The 24,899-nt window shown below is 38.7% G+C and overlaps 1 protein-coding gene across 1 annotated transcript in view; it reads left to right on the forward strand.

Annotated features, from left to right (window-relative positions):
* SMURF1 (SMAD specific E3 ubiquitin protein ligase 1) overlaps positions 1 to 24,899 on the forward strand; it is a 2,072,011-nt gene that overhangs the window by 1,238,713 nt on the left and 808,399 nt on the right. Inside the window, exon 8 of the mRNA XM_044089363.1 lies at positions 24,292 to 24,376. Within this exon, the coding sequence (XP_043945298.1) occupies positions 24,292 to 24,376 (85 nt within the window). The remainder of the gene's footprint in view (positions 1 to 24,291; positions 24,377 to 24,899) is intronic.

Raw genomic sequence — 24,899 nt, forward strand, 5'->3', positions numbered from 1 at the left:
GTTAGGTGTAACCCACATTCTGCTGCCTCCTCCTCCTCCAGACCCAGAAGAGGAACTAGAAGACATTCCTCATCCAGGTCTACTGGCCCACCTCCTCAGCCTAGACATCTCTTTCAGGACAGGGGAGGTCCTAATAATGCGTGACTGCCTTACCCATCTGCCCCGCTCAGCTCGCCTTATCCACTGTCTCCCCTTCTGGCAAAAAATCACTACAAACCAATGGGTATTAACCATTATTCAAAAAGGGTACTTTCTATCCTGGAAACAAATTCCCCCCTGGAAGGGCATTCCATTTCCCCCAAAAAAACAATGCCATCTTCTTCCACAAGTTCTGTCAGACCTGCAACAACAAGGACAAGAAGGAAAGGGATTCTACTCCCGTCTGTTCCTAGTCCCTCGAAAGGACGGTCCCTGGAGACCCATTTTGGATCTCTCCTTCCTAAACCTTTATCTGCAGGTACCCACCTTCAAAATGCTATCACTTCCCACTCTCTTACCCCTCATACCCTCAAATGCTTTCATGGTCACCTTGGAACTAAAAGATGCTTACCTGCACATTCCCATCAGGGCCTCACACAGACGTTTCCTGCATTTCTCTGGCCTGTCCTCACACTTCCAATTTACAGCCTTGCCCTTTGGTTTATCCACTGCCCCAAGAGTGTTTACAAAGTTCCTAGCTCCAGCCATTGCCTTCTGCAGGATCCAAGGAATCCAGGTTTGCCCAGATCTGGACGACATCTTTATCCTAGCACAGTCCAAAGATTCCCTCTTAAGGCATCTACACTTCACTATGTCCCTTTTACAAAGTCTAGGGTTCACCCCAAACCTCAAGAAGTCCTCCCTGAACCCAGACAAGGACAAGATATTCCTAGATTGCAGAGTCAATACAGAACGAATGAAAGCCTTTCTCCCACAGGACAAGGTTCTCTCTCTAACTTCCCACTTCTGGGAAGCCTTGTTCTCCCAGACGGTCACTGCAAGGCAATTCCTTCGACTTCTGGGATTGATGGCAGCAACCATTCCCATGCTACCATTGGCCAGAATGCATATGCGAAAACTGCAGTGGTACCTCAAAAATATCTGGTCACAACACCAGAATCACTTGGACCAAATTATCTCCCTTCTTCCCTGTTTAAAGAAGGAAATCATTTGATGGGTCCAACAAGTACAACAAAACTCGGGACTTCCACCTGCAGCCCCCTCAAGCCACATAAATGTTACATACAGATGCCTCAGACTCAGGCTGGGGAGCCACCTTGCACTCTTACAGAGTCCAAGCCCAGTGGCAACCTCCTATGTTAACCAAACACATCAATGTAAAGGAGATGACAGCAGTTCTTTTAGCTCTGCAGACCTTCCTACCACTACTGCTGCCAGGTCCTCTTCTGATAGTAACGGACAATACCACTGTTATCTGGTACATCAACAAACAGGGAGGTACCTAGGCATACCAATTGTGCAGGTTAGCCCTATTAATTTGGAACCTAGCATGCCAGCATAACCTATCCCTGCAAGCCAGTTACATTCCTTCGCAGGACAAGCAAGCAAGCAGACTTCCTGAGCAGTGCATCCTTTTCTTTAAACCCTGGGCTCCCTTTTCAACCCCTCTTCCCTCTCAAGAGCTGTTCACAGAAGCATCAGATGTGGGATTGGGAACAGCCTTTGGCTCCATAAAGATGCAATGGGTGTTGTCACCTCATCTACAGAAAGAACACATTACTGTCAAATAGATGAGAGCTCTTCTGCTGGCTCTTCATCCTCTCTTCTCAAGGTGTTTATAGACAATAGCACAGTGATGTGCTATGTAAACAAATGGGGGGGCAAAATCTTATCTTTGCCAGTTGGCACTCCTGTTATGGAAATGTGCTGTTCAGTATCGATCAACTCTTCAGGCTGTTCACATTCCCTCATATCAAAGTTTTCTGACAGACACACTGAGCAGGTCCTTAACTCAATCCCATGAATGGATGCTCCCCAGGGATGTGGTTCAGGACATTGTCCACCAGTGGGGTACTACTCATATAGATCTTTTTGCCCCCCCTCCCTCTGAACAGGCCACATCCTCTTTTTTTTTGTGCCAGAGTCCCAGGTCCTCTGGTTTGTAAGGTGGATGCCCTATCTTTTTCTTAGAAGGGGATGTTTCTTTATGCTTTCCCTCCCCTTCCCCTCATTTCAAAAGTCCTGCTCAGAGTTCAACAGGATGCTCCCAAAATGTTAATGGTGACTCCCTTTTGGCTGAGACAGCATTCGTTCCCTCTTCTGCATTTAGCCAAGGACACTCATTGCAAGTTACCTCCCAGGGTGGACCTACTCACACAAGACAAAGGGTCTCTCATCCATCCCCACCTGTCCACTCTTAACTGACACTGTGGGTGATAGGATTTTTATTCCATGTAGACACCTTTTTTCTGAGGATGTCCTTGGGGTTCTGCAGGAGTTTAGGAAATCCTGCTTATCCAAATGGAAGAGGTTTTCTATTTGGTGTCTTTCTCGTAACCTGAGTGCACTTTCTGTGGATGTTCCTTTGGTTCTCTCTTATCTGTGTGAATTGCTCGATGCTGGGTTGGCTTATTCATCTGTTAAGGCCCACTTATCAGCAATCTCTGCTTATCTGACTTTCTCCTCCTTTAACTTCTAGATTTGAGGCTAAACAATTCCTTAAAGGTGTCCTTCATATTAGGACTGCCAGGAAGCATGTTCCTCCTCCCTCGGATTTTAATTTTGTTTTGGAAAAATTGACTCGAGCTCCTTTTCAGCCTGCAGCTGCAGCTTCCCTAAAACAGAAAAGATGACTGTACTTTTGTTGGCCCTTACTTTTACTAGACGAGTGTTAGAACTTCAAGCCCTTATGGCTTGTCCTACTTTTTGGTGTTTCATAAGGACAGGGTTGGCCTTGCTTACTAATCCTCCTTTTATGCCCAAGTGATGAATGAGTTGTCCTTGAATCAGTCTATTTATTTTCCCAGTTTTTCTCTTCTCCACAATCCACCAGTGAAAAGGTGCTTGTACATGTTGGATATGCATAGACAAATCAGATGTTTCTGATTCTGAAATCTTACCTCCAGGTTTTAACATCCTCAGGAGTGACCGATTAAATAAAAAAGGTGGAGGCTCTGCCCTAATCTACTCTAACCTTCTCTCCATAATCCCCCTTCTTATCCCAACCCCACAATTCAAAAATACTGAAATAACAGCAAGTCTCCTCCGACTCAATAAACATAAAAATATGTGCTTCATTTCCTTATACATCTCCCCAGGCGATATCACCACCCTTGAGAATATTCTCCATTGGGTCTCATCTGAAATAAAATATGAAACCTTTATTCTAGGTGACATCAACATTGACTGGAACAAAATCAACACACCTTCCCCCTCCCTAGCCATTAACCTTTTCAACTTCTCCCAAGTAATCCATTCTACAACCCGTCCTAACAAAATCCACCCCCCAGGGTCCATCATAGATTGGATTTTAGTCTCCCATCCAAACAAAATCTCTCTCTCTCACTCTGGCACTATCCCTGACTCCTTTAGTGACCATCTACCTGCCTACATTCATCGCTCAGCTAACCCCTCACAATTCCAACATCATTACATTCAAACTCGTAACCTTAGCAACTTCAATCGTACAATTTTCTCTAACATTTTCAAACAAATCAACTGGCAAATCCTTAACACTCTCTCCCTTGACAGTGCTGTAGAGCATTTTAACTCTATCTTCCTAAATACTCTTAACTCCCTAGCCAGCCAAAGAAACAAACGAATCAAAGCCAATTCTGCTCCTTGGCTGACCAAAGAGAGTAAACATACCATGCATCTCAGAGACAAATCCTGGAAGCTTTTTCAGAAAAGTAAACTGTCTTCTGCCTTGCTCCAATATACCCAATTCCGCAACCAAGTAAAAAAATTAGTCTCCTTGGACAAAAAAAACTACTACAATAAACTTCAGTCCAATAATAATAAAAACCCAAAACAGTTCTGGAAATCTGTTAACTCTCTTCTCCATCCTGGGTCAAGAAATAACCCCTGCCCTGACCCTAGTTTAACTGACAAGGAACTGAGCTCTCACTTCAACACTTTCTTTACAGATTCTATAGCTAAGCTAACCAAAATATTTCCTAACAATAATCCACCCAACCTTCTAAACTCTCCTTCCAACATCCTTAATAACTGTCCCTCTATGTTCCAGCTCAAACCAGTTTCCACAATGTTCATAAAAAAGCTCTTATCCAAACTAAAGCCATGCTCTAATGCCCCTGACAACATTCCCCCCTCCTTCCTCAAATGCGCAGCCGAAGGTATTGCTCTCCCAATTAGTATCCTGATCAACAATTCCTTAAGAGTCTTACGTACCCAAACTTTGGTGTTCAGCGTACATTCTACCGCTTCACAAAGGAGGTAAAAACACCTCCATTTCTAACTTCCGCCCCATAGCCCTACTCTCTCCAATATCTAAAATTCTAGAAAAATGTGTCCACCACCAACTTTTACCCTACTTAACTCAGGATCAGTTACTTACACCCACCCAACACGGTTTTCGTCCCGGCCACAGCACCATAACTGCCCTACTCTCCTTCTTAGAAACTGTTAATCAAGCCCGAGATTCTGAACTTTTTGTATCCACTGTTCTGCTAGATCTTTCTAAAGCCTTTGACACCATCTTCCATACACACCTTCTCTCTCATCTCACCAACCTTAATCTCTCCCCTAATACTCTTTCCTGGTTCTCCAGTTACCTTTCTGACAGATCTCAGACTGTCAGATGGAAGGACTCTACCTCTTCCTTCTTACCTACACCTACCGGCGTTCCTCAGGGATCCATCCTCTGTCCCATACTTTTCAACATCTTCATAAATAACCTTCACACTGTCCTCCCTGACACTACAGTTATCCAATATGCTGATGACTCTACCTTAGTTTGTGCCACCCCCAACTTTTCTGAACTTCTGTCTAAAATACAAATAGCTTTTTCTACTACAGAAAACTGGATGTACCAAAACCATCTCTCCCTCAACTCCAATAAATCTAAAATACTAATTTTGCTCCCTACCAAGGCTTCTTCCTTTGACAAAAACTCTTTCAACGTCCTTAGCCAAACCAACACTCCTATAGAAGTGGTCCCTTCCGCTAAACTCCTTGGCATTACCATTGATTAACGCCTCAAATTCGATCTCCACATACAACAAAACATAAAAAAAAACACCAAAAGTTAGGTATGCTCTACAGGAATAATCAATTTCTTTCAAACTCCTCTAGGCACACCTTAGCAATCACCTACCTCCTTCCCTCTCTACTATATGGTGCCCCTCTTCTAACTAATCTGTCTGCTTCCCTCACCTCTAAACTTGAAGCTTGCTATAATAAGATCTCTAAATTCGCCACTAAATCCAAAACCTCAACGCACCACTGCCTTACCCTACAGTCTCTGAACTGGTTAGAACTCCCTAACCACCTTGACTATCTTCAACTAATGACCTCTCACAAATTAATATTCTACCCAGAGAAATGCCCAGCCTTATCCAACATCCTTCCCCCTTACATCCTTAACCGATCATTGAGATCTGAACACCAAAACCTAATCTTCATTCACAGACCTAAACATCCCGCTGGCCAGCTACTTCTATCCTTCTCTCTAGGTAGAAAATGGAACTCTCTCCCTCCCTCACTTAGGACTATACCTAATGCGGAATCCTTCAAAACCCAACACTTCTTACACCTATCTTCCAAATGGAAATGTTCTTGCTTTCACCCTATATAAATTCAAGGGATTTTCTACACTAAGCCCCTCTCTACTCCTGCACCAATCTGCTCTCTGATTTCATTTCTAAATCCACTAAAATAGATTTAGCTGACTCTCACTTGACTGTAAGGATGTAAATATTGCTAATTATGTTTGTACCTAGTATAAAAAAATGTTTTGCACTGTTCTTACTATGTATACTTGCAATTCACATCTTCCTGACTGTTTGTACATTTCTATTGTATTTTATCTCATGCATTTGTAACCTTGATTGTACTACCTTTGGAGCTTTTCTCCCTGGGTCTCCACTGAAAATGGGTACTTCGTGGCCCAGTGGGCTTCCCTGGTAATCAAATTGAAAATAAATAATTTTATTTGGCTAAGACTTTTAGGAAATCTAATCAGCTATTTGTTTCCTTTCATCTGCGGTCCTTAGGGTTAGTATCAAGCAACTCTTCAGGCTGTTCACATTCCAAGCAGATCCTCTTTGGATTTCAAAAGCTATTTCTTTTTGTTGTTCCTTTCATGGTAAGAGCCTTCCTTATTCTTCTGTTAAGGCTCATTCTACTAGAGCTGTGGCTTCTGTTGCATTTTTCAAGGGTTTGGATACTAACTTTTATTGAGGCAGCTACCTGGACTTGTGTGAATACATTTACCAAACATTACAAGTTGGATGGAATCTCCAGAGCTAGAGTTAGTTTTGCTAGGGCCATCCTTCATTACTTCCTAGAGGGCTCTGCTGGTCCTTCCTCTAGCCAGGCTTCTTCCTGAGGTTTGGCAGTCTTACTATTGTAAGGAATACTGCAACAGTGAAATAGAAGGACATAGTACAGTTGTGTAAAGTCTTCCCATAATGGTAGATGTCCTTCTCTTCACTGTTGCAGTATTCAATCTCTCCCTCCATCCCCTGATCCATTTCTCTTTTGGATGTACTGATTACCTCTCCATTCCTTGGACTGGCATTCCTACTGGAGATTTCATTTATGAGGATTGTATGTCTGATCATCATCTTTATGCTGTACACTACACAAGGAGCATACGTGTGATGTATGGCATACCTTAAAGCAACCTAAAGATTTTGGTAACCTGGCTAGACATCAGGCAGTCCTTGGCAAGTTATCCCTATTGTAATGAATACTTCCTCCGTGAGAGAGGGACATCTACCGTTATGGTAAGAATTTGCACAACTGTACTTTTGTTTTGTTCTGCTTGTAGTAACTGTGCTACTTTAGATCTCACCTTCTGCTTTACGTTTTGCTGTGCTGGCTGTCTGTTTTGTTTACATCTACATTTTAAAACAATGCTAGGTACATGTTCTGTTTGGAAATTGTAAAAAGTAAGCACATAGGATAAGTTAATGGTATTAGAGTTTGCAGCTAGTGGGCTTGAAGTATGAAATTGAAGGTGATTGAAGTTTAATTAGTTTAAAGCAGGCCTTAAAAATACTGCTTATAGCTATCAGTAGCATAGGTGGAAGAGAATGGAGTAGGTGGTTTCATTGAAGTTGTAGTTGTGCTCCCATTGCACCAGCTTACTAATGTGTGCTATCCATAACTGTGGTCTTGTCGCTAACCCTACATTTTGGAAAAACCCTTTCCGTCACACTATCACTTCACAAGATATCTCAAACACATGCACGCGCACACACACACACACACACACATATATATATATATATATATATATATATATATATATATATATATATATATAAAATACACAGCAACATGCATGCACCACACTAAATCTAACCCCTTACTTAACTCTTCGGTTGATCTTAACCCGCCTTCACTTGCACAAACACTCCCACCCCTAATGCCAAAAACTTGAGAAAATCTGAAAGCTTTGTCATTAGTTTTCACATTAACTTTACCTGCATGCATTCAGTGTTCCGTTCATGAGAAATCTTCAACAGTATTTCACATTCATTCACTCCATCAACAAGCAGTCAGTCTGAGTGTTAATGACTTGTGTGTATCTGGGCTGGTCAGTCTGTGTGTACATACTTAAGTGTATTATGAGCAAGGATTTCAAAGCCCCTATTCATCCATGACCTGAGCTGTGAGGCATAGACAAATGGTGAAATATACCAGAGCACAGTACCAATAATACATCACCAAAAATGTTTAAATACCATAAATAGAAAGGAATCACTACATTGAAATAGTCACATACTGCACATGTGCATGAAAAACAAAATTGATAGGTTATAGACCAATAAGGATCTACAGGATTCTGGTTGTCTTATAGGCTTCCTGTCTAGAGCTGTCTAAACTGAGGTGGGGTGAATAACTGTTTAGGATAGTTACAGTTTTTTTTTTATTGTTTCAGTAATATGATACAGGGACGTGCTGTAGTCTAGGTTACTAACAAACTGCGTTAATTTAGCAAGCCAGGTGTCATAGTGATTTGTGTTGAAGTTCAAGTGTGCTACTTGCTGTTGTAAGTGCGAAAGTAGTCATTTTTTTTTCTTTTTCTTCATGGCCAAAGAGACTGGCAGAGGCTGAGAAGGTTTAGTTAAAAAGGAGGGTTATATAGCACAGAGTCCACAACAGAGGGTGTGTTTGGGAAACCCTTGTCTGTTGCTGACAGACATCATTGAATTCCAGCAAACATACATCCTCCTCTTCAAGGTACCATAGTTGGATTCCTTTTAATTTTGAATGCTGAGTTGCTTGAAGTGATAGCTGCAGCGTTTGAGGAGAATTATTGAGAGATGTATTTGATGGTTAGCAGTTGTGGGGGGAAATCTTAAGTAAATATTTCCCATTTGTTGCATTAAGGCATTATGAATTTGGTTGGAGCTTGTCACAGTAGCATGCATTACTTAGAAATCTTAGCTTTGTGAAAGTAAGCAAACTAATTTTGTATGGTTAATTTACTTTAGTGGTGCTGTTAAAATAGACCATTGAATGACAATTTGCATATCTGGGCATTATTCTTTTTTTAAGAACATTTTTATTAATTTAACATGTGTACAATATATACACAGAAAGGAAGAAATTATCACATGCTGTTATTACAATATTAGGAATATATTGAATCATTAGGGTAATCTTGTATAATTAACACATTAAGAGTCTAGGTATTTCAATAGCAACATTTCAAGGTTATTCCAATCATTAAAAGTTTTAGTATGATTTCTAGATTGTATTCTAATCAATTCTTTTTTTATTTCAATTTTACATAGTATTGCTGTTAAATTTAAAAATTCTTTGAATGCGGGAACTGAATTAACATTTCAGTTTTTTTAATAATAACTTTTCTAGCTACTGCCAGTGGACCCCGTCACATTTTTTGTTTGGCTTTTCCAGATAAAGGAAGTGGAACAGTCATTAGTATTATTGATCTAGTTAAAGAATAATTATTAGACCATAACTCCTTAAAAACATACTTTTCTCCTCCCAATATACATTATTTTTTTCACAATCCATATACGTGTGTTGCCACTCAGTTTTTATGTCTTTACTGCATCACCAACAGACTGAAGAAGTCATTTTTCTAAACTTAAGAGATTTTACAGAGGGTAACAAATGTATGTATACATGTTTCCACTTACAATCTTTCCAGTATAAACTTGAAGTTTGACTAAATGATTTAAGTAACAGTTTTACATCCTGTTGGGTCACTCAGTCCACTGCTATCTAAAAAATTCCAGAATTTTGCATTAAAATTATTATTTATAATTAACTCTTATAACTTGGACAAACTTCAATTTATTCATATAATGGAGGAATAGTGTTCTGTTCCTCTACAAATTCATTTAATTTTTTACTGCTCGATATTAACTGATTAACCGATACATTCAGCTTATCTTTTCATTAAATATTCCTTTAAAGGTTGACTTTTCTTTTTCAAAGAAACCAGACCATAATACTAATCCATTCCTTTTCAGTAAATTAATTTTAACATTGTTCAGAGCTTCCTTAAATCTAGAGGTGTGTGCAATGAGAAAGCACAAAAATTTCCATTTTGATATTAATTGTGTTTTAAAATCATATTTACCTGTTTAAACATTTGATTTTATATATGCAGAGTGTAAAGATCTAAATGAATTTCCTTCTAAGGTAAATTTTATTAACCAGATGAAAGGGTTGTTACATATTTCTAATGTATCATATTTGATAAACTTGAAATAATTCAGGAAAATCTGCTCCTGATTGGTTTTCCATTGATTATTGTAAGTTGAGTCCATCTAAATCTTTAGTAATAGAATAAGATTCTACATCTGGGAAGCTAAGAACACCATACTCCCATAGTCTTGTATGATTTCTGTAAGCAGTTTTCAGCTTTTTAGGATACCATAAGCATGCAGCTAACATTTTTTCCATTTCTTTAAAAGTTTTTGACAGGTGTTAAAGCTGTTGAATGCAATATGTATATAATCTTCAGTAATATAATTTTAGTAGGTACTAACCTATCATCAAAAGTAACAAAAAAATCATTCCATTTCTTAATAAGAAGTAATGCTTCAATTATTTTTTCAAAATTATTAATAAGCTTCACATCTTGATAGATTTTTCTTAAATATTTTAGTTCTTTTCCTTCCCATTTGTATTTATCTTTAAACTTACTGTCTAGTAACTGATTTAACACTAAAGCTTCAGTTTTATTATTAAATTTCAGCAGCTGTACTTCTTGAAACTTTTCAATTTTCTTATCCATTTCTTCTGTTGAATAATTCAAATCTGCTATAGTTAAAATATTTGCAAAAAGCTGTGTTTTAGATTGACAATCCTTGTTAATTGAGAATCCATTTTTTCATTTCTGCTTATTCTGTTAGCTAATGGTTCAATAATTAATGCAGATAGCAGAGGGGACAAGGGACACCCTCACTTTGTGCCTTTGTTTTAAAGTGAGTACTTGAGAAATGTAAGATCCAGTATTAACATATGCTTTGGAGTCTCTGTACAGGCTTTTTAATATTCCAGTAAATTTTTCTGAAAATGCAAATGCTTCTAAAATTTTAAACAAGTAGTTCCAATCTACAGATTCAAAAGCCCTTTCGATATCTAGCTAATTAGGCCCAATTACTTGTTCATTCCCTTTGCTACATCTAAGAGAGTTACTACCCTTTTTATATATATACATTAATCAGATGACTATAAATCCTGTATGATCTTAATCTACTGTATCTTTTAATCTAGTAAAGAAGATGGAAGTGACAATTTTATAGTCTAAATTTAATAATGAAGTAGGCCTATATAAGGAAACTAACTAATTAGACTTTCCTTGTTTAAGTATAGATAAGATTACAGAAAATTTCCATGAGGGTAGGAATTATTTTGCCACTCTGAATTATCTTGAAAATGTCAGTAATTCTAAAACATTTAATGGAAGCAGACTATATAATTTCATACTTAAAGCATGTAACCCTTGCGCTTCACCATTTCCCCCCTTTTAAAGCTTCTTTAACTTCTGTTAGGGTAATAGGCTTATTTAGCAGAGATGTTTATTGGTCATTAAGTTTATTAGTAACATTTTTCTTTAAATACTTGTCAATTTTGTAATAATCAGGATTATTATTTTTTTTTTAATATTAATCATTTCCTTTATATCTGAAGTAAGTTTGTTAGTTTTAGGATTTTGGATGTTATTGATTGGTGCCTTCTTGCTTAATGTCTTGCTTCTTTTAGCTAATCTATGTAGATTTTTTGAAGTCATTGCATAACTGTGCAATTTTATTTTTTCTAAAGCTATCTCCACTTTATGCGTTAAAACTGTTAGATATTTTGTCATTAATTTTTTTAATGATTTCAGTATTATCTAATTTCTTTGTTTATTGGACCTTGCTTTGTGTATTTCATCTTGTATTTCTAGCAACTCTTTATCCCACTCTTTCAATTTATTACTAGCTCATCTTCCCATTTTATCTTTGATATACATTTTTAAGAAGTCCCATAGTATGACTTTACTAACCTATTATCATTCAAAGATAAAAAAAATCTCAGTTTGTTCCTTTAAGATAACTCTTACATGCTTTAAATTTCATCATATATACTGAGATTCTATAAATCTGAAATTTCCTTATATCCATTAGTTTTAAAATTCACTTTAAGTAAATCTGTAGAGGCATAAATCCTATCAATTCTAGTTTGCATCCCTTGTGCATAAGAATAATAAGTGAAGAACAATGACTTTTCTTCTGCGTTTACTATTAAATCAGCTAATCCATCTGTTTAGTGCTTTAGCTGATTCTGGAATTTTAGCTTTCTTCTGTTCACTCATGTCTTATATACTAGATATGCAGTTAAAATCCCCTGCTAAACTTAAACTACCTTTCCAATGACTTTGTACTACATTTAAGTGATCTTTAGCCATTATTCCACCTATTTCAAGAATCCAGTAAAAAATAGCTGGTGTATAGAGTTTGCCATTGTATTTAATTATTGCAGATGTATGTATTCCTTTGGGATCATTAATAGATTCTATGACCTTAGGCATTACACCAGATTTTCTCCAAAGTATAGCGGTTTCTCTCTTTTTGTTAAAAGCAAGTGATAACATTTCGTAACTCTTATTTAAATAGTGTATATATTTATCTATTAAGTGCATCTCTTGAAAGAATGTCATCTCTATTTAATTTTAGATCTCATTAACGATTTCCTTTTGTTACTATTATTTAATCATTTTACATTAATAGATTAAAATTATCCGTACTGTGTATTTAAAAATTTCTTGTAAAAGATATGGCAAACACATCCACCATATTAATTTGTGTACAAGACACTCAGTGCATTCTTGCAACACTATCTTAGCATTCCACATTTTTTTATTTCTTCCTTTCCACAAACAAAACTACTAAAACTCGTAGATAAAAAAAAAAAAACAGTTCTACAACTGTAATTGTATATGTTACTAATAAAACAAAACCTACCATGGATGCCAAAGTTCCTAATTTGCATATCAAATAGACAAATGACTTTACAGTTACTGTACCCACCAGTACCTAAGAATACATCAAAAAAAAACTAGCCAAAAGCTACAGTGACTTACACATAATATAATATATACCTGTCTCTTCTTCTTTCGGCTACTTCCATTAGGGGTCGCCACAGCAGATCAACTGTTTCCATTTCTTCCTGTCCTCTGCATCTTGCTCTGTCACACCAACCACCTGCACGTCCTCTCTCACCACATCCATAAACCTTATCTTAGGCCTCCCTCTTCCTGTTACCTGGCAGCTTCATCCTTAGCATCTTTTTCCCAATATACTCTGCATCCCTCCTCAGCACGTCCAAGCCAGCGTAATTTTGCCCCTCTGGCTTTGTCTCCAAACCTTCCAACCTGGGCTGACCCTCTAATATACTTATTCCTAATCCTGTCCATCTGTCGCACCCATTGCAAATCTTAACATCTTCAACTCTGCCACGTCAAGCTCTGACTCCTGCCTTTTTGTTAATGCCACTGTCTCCAACCCATATAACATAGCTGGTCTCACTACCCTCTTGTAGACCTTCCCTTTCACTCTTACTGGTACTAGTCTGTCACAAATCACTCCTGACACTCTTCTCCACCCACTCTATCCTGCCTGTACTCTCTTCTTCACCTCTCTTCCACACTCACCATTACTCTGAACTGTTGATCCCAAGTACTTAAACTCATCCACCTTCGCCACCTCTACTCTCTGCATCCTCACCATTCCTCTATTCTCCATTCTCCCTCACACACATATATTCTGTCTTAGTCCTGCTGACCTTCATTCTTCTTCTCTCTAGAGCATATCTCCACCTCTCCAAGGTCGTCTCCACCTGTTCCCTACTCTCACTACAGATCACTATGTCATTTGCAAACATCATATTCCATGGTGATTCCTGTCTGATCTCATCTGTCAACCTGTCCATCGCCATTGCAAATAAGAAAGGGCTCAGAGCTGATCAATATAATATATACCTGTATATGTTAAAATGAGACTATTAATTTAGTTATATATTTTGCCATTTAAATCTATTCCCCCCATTACTACACAAGTTTAATAATTCTTTTCTGTTAATCTTAATCAGAAATATTAAATAATCTAAGAAATAGTATACTGTATACTTATTTATGTAATAGTAGTATAAGCTGTCCAATAAGTATTCCTAAATTATTCACTTATTCAACATTATTATAACTAAATTTCTGAATAAGTAAGTAGAACAAGGTGGGACCTGAAGAAAGAAAGATAAAACTGAGAGGTAATCTTACCATGCTAAACTGGTATATGAAAGGAAAATCAGTGTACGTGTATATAATCTTTGTGCTGAAAAGAAACACACATTTTATAGAGCTAAGAAAAGCTCTGAATTTTGAAAGTACAAATGTCTGTTTCTCATAATTGTGTAACACTGTTGATATAAACGTCAAACTATTTAAAAATCTAATAAAATATATACATTACTGAGGTCACAGAGAATGTCCTGCTATTTTTTGATGTCAAAAACAATTTGAAGTCTATATTGTATTCAGAAGTTATAATGTGCTTAATTCAAATCCTATTTTCCCTTCTTGTGTTCAAACATATTGAAAAATCTACTTTATTTTCTATTAAAATGGATGTACTGATTCAGCAGTATAACACTCGTATCTCAACTCTGACATATGAAATTAGTTATTTCAGGTAGTCTTAGTGAATCTAATAACATAAAATATGTAAAAAAAAACTTCAACGTTAACATGGCCAAGATTCAAATTTTCTTATATGATTTTCTATGTAAATGATATGAGATCTTGTACTTTCAGATTTCTGCCATATGCCAGGTATATGTAGTACGTCTTTCTTATAAGCAGGTTATTTAAATGTAGTTTGTCTTATTTGCCCTCTAATATTCTGCCTTATCCTATATAACTTGTATTTCTAAAATATCATACCAGAGAGGTATTTAACAATCGGCTCTCTATTAGAGATTACAGTGTGTGTATATGTTTGTTAACTTACTGATTATGCTCTTTTGCTAATCTTACTTGGTATATATTTCATTCCTTGTGCATATGCATATTATTCATAAGATATTTACTCCTGTTACTAATTGTAATATTACAAGGTCTCTTGACTATATGTGTATGTGTGTGTGTATATATATATATATATATATATATATATATATATAAAATTTGAATGTGTGTTTTTAGCCATTGTGGACTGTTCTGATTTAAGCTTTATATCCTGACATTAGAATTTGATTACAGTATGTGAAAATGACAACTCTCAGCACAGAGTAGCTGCTATTTTCCTCTAAGTTTCTCATTCTTCTTAATTCTTTTAAACTGTTCTAATCAGTAACATGCATCTAACTTTACCTCTTTCCATTAATATGTGCAGTTAGAGTTAGTAAGACAGCATAAGCTATTAACATTCTACAAAATGTTTGCAAAATGTATGTCAGCAACAGCTCAATATGAAACATTATTGTAGCTTTTGTTTTACCAATTCTTCACTTCTAAGAAAAGAAAAGAAATAAAAAGATGTTATGTAGCCCTATCTTGCCCTAATTCTTTCTGGATGGGGTCGGAACTGATCTTCGGCTCGGACTCGGCCAATACTAAAGCTTGAGAGCTTTTACTGGCTCGAGGCTATCCCCTGTCCCATGGTGCACCACGGCATCTCCCCAGATCTTGTTTGCAGAGAAAGCTTTGAGGTTGTCTTCTTACTGGCTCATTGGCTAAGTGAAATATTTTTGATATTTTTGACTACATCTCTTCACTTTTCTCTTTAATATTTTTTTCCTTATTATCTGAGTGATTGTCATGAGTGTTTGCTAACCCTGTCCCCTTTCTTAAGGATTGTATGGCCCGTTTTAGTTGAGGGCCGTAGTCTCCCATTTAAATTAGAGGGCCTTTCCTTTGTGTGCTAGGTTTTGCCTTACTCTATATAAAAAAACAACAAAAAAGCAAAAATATTTTTCTTCTTATAGTAACATTATTTTTTTTTTGTTATTGCATTGTTCTTTCTTCTCAAAAAAATATGTCAAAGGATAAAGACAGAGAACACCACCCTTCTGGCTTTAAAAATGTGATAAATGTTCTCAAAAATGTCATTGACTGACAATCACACCAGCTGTGTCTACTGTCTTGGAGAGGCTCATTTGCAAGCACCTTGTACCTTCTGTCATGCCTTCAGCACCGGGGTTCTTTATGAAAGGAAAAGAAAACTTATAGATAGGGCCCTTATGACTAGTTCCTTCCAAGAGCAGCTGGAACAAGGTCAGACAGTTCCTAAAAGTCATAAAAGGAAATCTCCGTCGATTCCTGCCTCGGAAACGAAGAAATCAAAAGTGACGAAGCCAGAGAGTTCTGGCTCTGATTTTGCTTCTTCAGTCTCGATGCAGTCTGTTTCGTCGGTGCCAAGACAATCTTCTCTGTCGAGACACTCACCGATTTTGGAACTGGTTTCACCAACATTAAGATCTCTGATTTTGGAAAGGAGGAGATCTCCATCTATCTCCACCCGTTCCTCCAGGACACTTTCTGATGAGGATGTAGAGCTGGTGGTGAAGAGGCTGCTCTGTGACCCGGTGCTGGCAAAAGTTTTAGCTCCTCTGGCTCCAAAGGCTTCAGAGCCATCCCATCTTCAGTCTGCTGTGCCTCCTCCAACTGCTTCACTCTCTGAGTCTAATGTTTCCGGTCCTTTAGTACTGGAACCGTCGGTTCCGAGAATTCTTTTTGCTTCCTCAGAACTGATAACTCTAACCTCATCGGCTCAGTTTGGGGCCGAGGGGTCTGGGAGCCGGCGCTCTCCGGTCGACTCCGAGAGGGATAGTCGCCTCGTTTTTTCTTCAGAACCGGCCCTCCCTCTTGGTGCTTCCACTCATGTGAGCACGGCTCCCACATCTGCTTCGGAGCGTGCCCCTCCTGCTCGGAGTCTACCTTCTGTTTCCTCAGAGTGGAGGTCTTCTTCAGAGTGGGATGGTAAGTCTTTTGAGGCAATAGAGAAAGCTTTGTCTAGTGCTAAAGCCCTGACATTGGACCCGATGTCCCTCCAGCAAACGGCAGCAACCTCTTCTCCCTCGCCTGCCCCTAAGCGTACGGAACCAGAGCCCCAAGGAGCCCCCATTGGAGGTGTCCCCTCTTCTGAGACCTCCCCAGATTACCCCACTGGAGAGGTCCCTCAGAAGAGACTTTGTAAGAGGAAGCACATTGACTCACCTGAGTCTGTCACTTCTGACACTGATTTAGATGAGTCAGAAGGGTCCCCAAGATCCCCCTCTGAGGATGTCTCTTTTGCTGACATCCTTGAAATCCTTAGACAGAGGGATGATTGGAAGACCTCTAACCCTACTGAGGATGAATCCGTGTACCTTGAGGCTTTTGGTTCCTGACTGTTAGGGGTAATATCTTGGAAAGCTTGGACCTCTCCGGACACAGTGGAGCCTGTCCCGAGGAGGCCAAACAAATTTATCAGTGCTCCAGAAGACAAATCATTTCTAACTAAGGGAGTACCTGTGGATGCTATTGTGGTAGTAGCAGCCACGAAGGAGGAGTTATCAGAGACATCCTCAAATATTCATCCTCCTAATAAAGAGTCTAGGATGATGGATAGGTATGGAAAGCGTTCCATTTCTTCAGTGGTCTTTACCTTAAGATCGCTGAATTTACCTGTCCCATTTTACTAGGCTTTAAAGGGATCTCCTAAAGGAGTTGGAAGAGACCCTTCACGGCTCAGTAGCTTTGGGATCTGCTGACAAAGGTATCTGCGCAGCTCTTCACCCTTACCTCTATTGCTAACTCCTCCATGAGGCTGATTTCCTATGCAGCTGATGGAGCGAACAGGGCTGCCGCAGCAGGGAACTCTCTTAGGAGACCTTCCTGGATGAGTTTATGCAATTTTACGGAATCCTTCAAGTCTTCCTTAACCAAAGTCCCCTTTGATGGTTCAACTCTTTTTGGACGTCAGGTAAAGGTGACTTTGACCAGTTGCGAGCAGGAAGGGAAAACCTTATCTGCTGTCGTAGTCCATTTCTCCCTTACTTCCAGACCCTATCCCAAGGGGTCACACAGGAGGGAAAATGTGGTTCTGTAAATCCCGAAAAGGTTTCAGTCAAGCACAAGGTCAGACCTCCCCTAGAGGCAGAGGGGGAGGTTATAATGGAAGTTGCCGCGCTCGCGGCAGAGGGGGTCCTCAACACCAGGGTGTCTGACCGTCCCTTTCATCGCTCCTGAGGGGTTGCCTGACTGTCCATCTCTGGAGGCAGTCGGGGGTCGTCTCTCACAGTACCCAAGTGCCTGGCTACAAATTTCCCAAGATTGATGGATACAAAATATAATTTCCAGAGGTTACCTGATTCCCTTTGTTTCCAATCCCCCTACAAATCGGTCTTTACCAGATGTACCACCCAGTCAAATAGACCGTGGAACATCAGAGGTCATCTCGTTGCTTCAAAAGAGAGCCATCCAAGAAGTCCCCACAGAGCAAATAGGATCCGGCGCTTACGATTCTTTTTAGTTCCGAAAGAGACTGGGGACTGGAGATCAATTCTAGATCTCAGCAAGCTAAACAAGTCTGTAAAAAAAAAAAATCGAAGTTCCGTATGATCACTCTGCAGTCAATTTTTCCTTTTATCGGAAAAGACAATTGGATGTGCTCCATAGATCTTCAGGATGCGTACTACCATATCAAAATGGACACTCCAGAAAACATCTACGCTTTTGGCTGGGAGCCAGTCATTTTCAATTTTGAACACTGCCCTTTGGCTACACTACAGCCCCCAGTGTGTTCACCAAATGTATGGCAGTGGTCATGACTCACTTGAGACATCAGGGATTTCCGGTGTTTCCCTACTTAGATAACTGGCTCCTCACTGCTACCACCAAGCACCAACTAATCCAAGCCAGGGACGAGACTCTAGCCTTGTGCGCCAGATTAGGAATTACAGTAAATCTTGAAATATCTGCCTGATCTCCAGCACAGGGCATTGTCTTCTTAGGCTCAGACATAGACTCAACCACCATGACAGCAAAACTGACTCCAGAAAGGATAGAATCATTGCGCAACGAAGTCAGATTCTTGCTGAACAAAGACAAAGTACAGGCCAAGATATTTCTTCAAGTTCTAGGGACTGTGGCATCCACCATTCTTTTAGTTCCCTTAGCTTGTCTACACATAAGAGTACTTCATTGGCTGCTATTTGCCCAGTGGTCAATGCAGGATCTACCCTTGTCCCACCAAATACTCATTACAAACTCCTGCAAGAAGGATCTAACATGGTGGTTACATACAGATCAGCTGCATCTAGGTCGTCCACTTGTTCTCCCTCAACAAAACGCAGTCTTGACCACAGACACTTCCCAGGTAGGGTGGGTGGGCATTATCTAGTAGTGACGGTCCAAGATATCTGGCAGGATCACGAGAACCACTTGCACATAATTGTTCTGGAGATGAGAGCAGTGCTATACGTGTTGCAAGCACTTCACAGTTCTCTTCCCACCAGGACAATTGTGATTCTATCAGACATGTCTGTAGTGTGGTACATAAGCAAGGGGGAACCAAGTCTTACCCATTTTGTCGAGAGCCACAAAGAGTATGGAAATGGGAGATGGACACTCAACGCTTTCTGGTAGCAATGCACATTCCGGGGAAGTCCAATGTGATAGACAAACTGAGTCAAGCAATTCTGATGCCTCACGAGTGGTCCCTGAAAACAGAAGTTGCAGAAGAGATTTTCCCAAATGGGGCCACCCTTGCTGCGACCTATTATCCACGTACATGAATGCCAAATGCAGCAACTACTTCGCCCTCATTCCCCATCTGGGGGATGTCACCCAGGGACACTCTGGTCCACAATTGGCCTCCGGGACTTCTTTATGCTTTTCCACCCTTTCCTCTCATACCATAAGTGATTCAGAAAGCAAAACTGTTGGGAGTACCCTGATCCTAAATGCTCCTTATTGGCCTTGCCAAGTCTGGTTTCCCTTCCTCTCGCCCTGTCTCTTGGAGGAGCCATGGATTCTGGAACCATTTCCAGACCACCTGATTCACCAATCAGGACAGTTCCATCCTACCATCGAAACCCAGAAATTGACAGCATGGCTGCTCCAGTTCCAAGAATAGCCAGGTGTATATCCCTTTCTCCTACCGTTAAACACATTCTCATTTCTTCCCACAAACCTTCCACCAGGAAATGGAAAAGGTTTTCCATTTGGTCAGCTAAACAAGGCTTAGATCCCTACTCAGCCCCCATAGAGTCTATCCTGTCCTTCCTTGCATCTATTTTTCAAGAAGGAGCTCCAGCTGCTGTCATTAGAGTTCAGTTGGCTGCCATCTCAAATTATCATTTTGAGAACATGGGAAGTCCTTTATGGTCCCACTCCTTATGTAAAACCTTTTTGAAAGGAGGAGTCCTTCTCAGACATCCAGTTAGGCAACCTCTGGAGCACTGGGAATTAAACTTAGTTCTGACCTCATTGATTTCTCCACCATTTGAACCATCTTCTTCATCCAACTTGAAATTGTTGTCTTGGAAGACATTGTCCTTAGTAGCTATAACATCTGCTAGGCGGGTTTCAGAATTGCAAGCTCTGACCATTCGACCTCCATACATTATATTCCATAAGGATGAAGTCTCCCTCAGAACTAACCCTTCCTTCCTCCCTAAGGTATGCTCAAAACATAATCTAAACACAACTATCGAATTACCGGTATTCTTCCCAAATTACAGTAATAAATCAGAGTACAGACTACATCAATTAGATGTCCATAGAATTCTCTGATTTTACCTGCACAGGACTAAAGATTTTAGGAAATTGGATCAATTGTTTCCTTCTCAGAGAAAAACAAAGGCTTGCCCGTTTCCAAGGTGACTCTGTCTAAATGGTTTTCAGACTGCATCTCATTTGCTTACAAAAATGCTGGGAAACAACTACCTGCTAAAGTAAAAGGCCATTCAACTAGAGCAGGATCAGCTTCATATGCCTTCAAATCAAAACTCCAAATTGATACCATTTGTGCAGCAGCTACTTGGGCAAGACCTCATACCTTTGTCACTCATTACAAATTGGATTTGGCCTCCCTGGACAGGCCATCCTTTGGGTCCACTGTGCTGAAGTCTCTTTGCTTGAGCCAACCAGGATAAAGGTGCTGGGGACGCTGTCCCATCCAGCAAGAATTATGGGCGAGATAGGACTACATAACATTAAGAAGTTATGTACTTACTATAACGTTCAATGTTTGTAGTCCATTTTGCTTACTTTCTGGCGTCCCACCCTCCTTCCCCCTTCCTGTATCCTGGAGGAACTGGTGGGGACTATCCATTATATGCTGTCTGACCTTGTTATAGTCTGTCCACATAGCATAGATAGTAAAACAAAGTCCTTTTGTTTGTTTGTACATAGTTATTGATAGTATAATTGCTATTATCGAACAATGACTTACAAACCACTACTGGTACAACAAACAAACGAAACGAGGAGCCACCAAGCTGAAGAACGCCAATAAAAGATATATCCCAAAATGGCACTTAATTTGACCAAAAATAACAAATGTGAACAACAGATGTGAAGTGCTTTTTGTTTAACTCCTGTTAAACTTCTTCAGACTTTTACAAAATACTGACATCACTTCCTTTTATACAAATACTAGTTACAATTAATGCTAAATTACTATTATGTATTTAGTTACTTTCTTGCAAACAAGATCTGGGAAGTTGCCGTGGTACACCATGGGATAGGGGATAGCCTCGAGCCAGTAAAAGCTCTTGAGCTTTCGTATCGGCCGAGTCGGAGCCGAGGATCGGCTCCGAACCCATCCAGCAAGAATGTAGGTGAGATGGACTACAAACATGGAACGTTATGGTAAGTTCATAACTTATTATTTTGAGTAGATTTCTCACATATATACTTGAAAAAAAAAAGAAAATTAATTTCTGTTTTCACAGACATTAGTGATGAACTTTAACCTAGAATTTCATCAAAACAAGCAAGCAGGGAAGCAAGGCAAGCAAGAATCTAGCATTTTCATACAACTGGAATATTTTTTCGTCTCTTTTTTTTTTTAAAGTGTTACTTGCTTCATAAACAACCACTATATGGAATGTGTTGCACAGGAATAAAGAAAATAAAATCACCATCACGTTAACACTTCTAATTAACATATTACTTAGATAAGACATTCAGTTAACCCATCAATGTACATACTATGCAAAGTTAAAAAAATCAAATAAAATGCTTAATTTGTATAGTGTTAGTTACGAGTTCTATTGGTTATAATTTAATGACATTCTCTTACAGGAAGTATTTAACATTTATACGTTTAGTTAAATATTAAGTCTTTCACTATCAATATAGTAAAAACCTTTGAAGGGTAAATCTCTTGCTTCAGAAAATATGATTCTTGCATTCAGATAATAAAACTCACTTGTTTTTAATTTTTTTTTTTTAAGAAGCAGTTTTCCAGGAATTCAGCTCAGTTCTGTCTCTTGATGGTTATACTGTTTCAATCCATTTCTTCAGTATTAAGGGTTTTATTTTTTTTGACAAAAGTGGATGCCTCCTCCAGTGCGTCAAATATTTTAGTTCCTTCAGAAAGAAATAATTTGATCTTTGCAGGAAACACCAAAGCGGCTTTAATATTGTTCTTTTTAAGTTTCTCGATCAGTGGTAAGCAGGATTTTCTTTTACTCATTACTGGAATAATCATTGTCATATCTGACTACATGTTTACCTATTTTAGTAGGTGGGCTGGACCATGCTGTTTTTAGTATTTTATTTGGAGCATGCTGTTTTTAATATTTGATCTTTATTTAAGCTAGACATGAACTTGGGTATATTTGAACGTGGTGGTGAGTTTTCCTTTTTCAAGGGTGCTCTCAGGAATTTGTGCCTTTTGAAATTCCAAGATAGTTTCAAGCAGATTTACTGTTTTATGTAGCCAGGTTAAGAAGTTTTATATTGTCTGTCATACTTTTCAGGTATACTATAAATTCTAATGTTTTCATCTGTCTATTTTCTAAGTCATCAACTTTATATATGAGACAGTTATTTTGTTTTAAAAGAAATTCAGTCTGAGACTCACCTTCAGTTTACTCTCCCTTCATGATCATTTAAAGCTTCTGCCGTACTCCTGGTTTATGCACTTTGTTGTTTCATAATAATTTCTAAATGTTTCATCTTCTTTCTGGATTCTCATTTGAAACTTTCTATTTTGATATCCAGTTTGTCCATTTGAAGTAGTACATCCTGCATGCTAAATATTAATGTCTGGATGTCTTTTTAGCACTAGAATCCTAAGTGCCATTTATTGATTGTCTCATGTAGCAGTCTTCTTCTTTCTTAATCAAGCAGTTGAAATTCTGACAGGTAAATTGCAACTTTTGAAGAACTTGAAGCTATAAATTTTTTCTCTGACTATTACTAAATAAAATTAGCTAACAAATATTTCCAGTTTTTAATTTTTTTTATTATATTTTCTGTCAAAGAAAATGTTTCAGTCACAGAGCTTTCACCAGTTGCTGCTGTCATTACACATCTTGACCACACCCTCTGAGCACTATTCTTAAAAATTATCAGCCATAGAGCAGGGCTAGTATGCAGTAGTGTGGAACACCAAAGCTTTGTGAGTAGTAAAATATGGTATGCAGTGGGGAAAGACACAGGGCAGCACAGTCTTGACCTATTTTGTAGCCATAGTGCTTTGTGTACAAAGTACAAATTCAAATGACCCCCCGATCGTGCATAATTGAAGAAAACAACACCATCAGTATTGCAGCTGTTCCCAACAGTGGTAACCTGTAGGACATCAGCCACATGCAGTCTAATGGTGGTGTAGTTGGCTTTGCTGTTGTACCCCTTTCTTACTCATATGTTGCTCAGCATTCATAGCTGAGCAACATATCAGCACTGTTAAAAAAAATAATAATAAAAAGCACAGTTTGCTTTGCATGCCAGAAAATTGTAATGGAAGTAAAATTCCATGTGGTTTGGGAAATCCCTGATACCTTAATTGCACCTTATGTCGCCCGCACACAGTCACTGCTGAGCTTCTGTCAGTGGCAGTTCATGCAACATCAGATCCTCTCATTTCCATATTACTATATTGACCCTGTTACCATTGTCCTGGCAAATAACTGATATCCAAATCATGGTAAAATATTACAGCAGAAGAAATCTGTAAGTATACCTTAACCATGTATCTTGTTCCTTTTGGGCTGATGCAGTATCATGCATCACAGCATAGTGCATTAGCTGTTTGGATGCAGAAGGGATTGTGATGACATTTGCAAATACACCATTAAACTTAACACACCACTGTGTACACTATAGTCCTGTGCACAGTTCATTTAAAAAAAATAGGGAACACTTTATACACTGCTGCTATAACTGCAATCCATGTCTAAGGATTGCAGTTCTGAATAGCTGCATACCAAACTTATTGCAAAGTGCTCATGTGCTTCTTTACCCTATGTTTTGGAATACCAAGTCCAATCGACATGCCAGGCATGGTACCTCATTCAGAAGTTTAAGATTTTCATTGCTGTTGTCACTTATGAAAAACTAAAGTATGCTGTTTGGAAATGTAAGTGTACCGTTGCTTAAAATAGTTGATTGCAAGTCTATTTTTATTTTTTTATTTTTTTTAACTGTAGAACAGAGAGCAACTGGACAAGGTCAAGTCTACTTCCTACATACACAAACTGGAGTCAGCTCATGGCATGATCCCAGGATACCAAGGTAAGTTAGTCATTCAGATTGTTAGTGAATATGTTTGGCTTTATAATAAAATGTTTAATCTCTTAGTGTGTGTGTGTATATATATATATATATATATATATATATATATATATATATATATATAATATATATATATATTTTTTTTTTAATCCTTACATGTTCAGACTGTCAAATCACTACATTATTTTTAAACACCTTTATTAAATTATCATTTAAGGCATAGACATACAATAATCATAGACATACAATAATAGGAAAGAAAAAAACATGTTAACATTTTTATATTTACATGTAGTATTCATTACATAAGTTTGCTTTCTTTGTAAGAAGATGTTCATCGTGTTACCCTGCTGCAGTCATCACACTTGGGTTATCCTGCCGTCAGGCGGTCCCACAGTCTGCCCGAATTCCAAAGTCTTGGTCCGGTGTCGGTTGCTGTCGCTTCTTCCCTGACGTCAGTGCGCCAGGGGTATATAAGAGGCATCCAATGCCATTTTCTTCAGTCTTTCTTGCCGTGCGGTGC

Source organism: Protopterus annectens, chromosome 12.part0 (genome assembly GCF_019279795.1).
Source record: "Protopterus annectens isolate FY-2018-M chromosome 12.part0, PAN1.0, whole genome shotgun sequence".
NCBI lineage: Eukaryota > Metazoa > Chordata > Ceratodontiformes > Protopteridae > Protopterus > Protopterus annectens.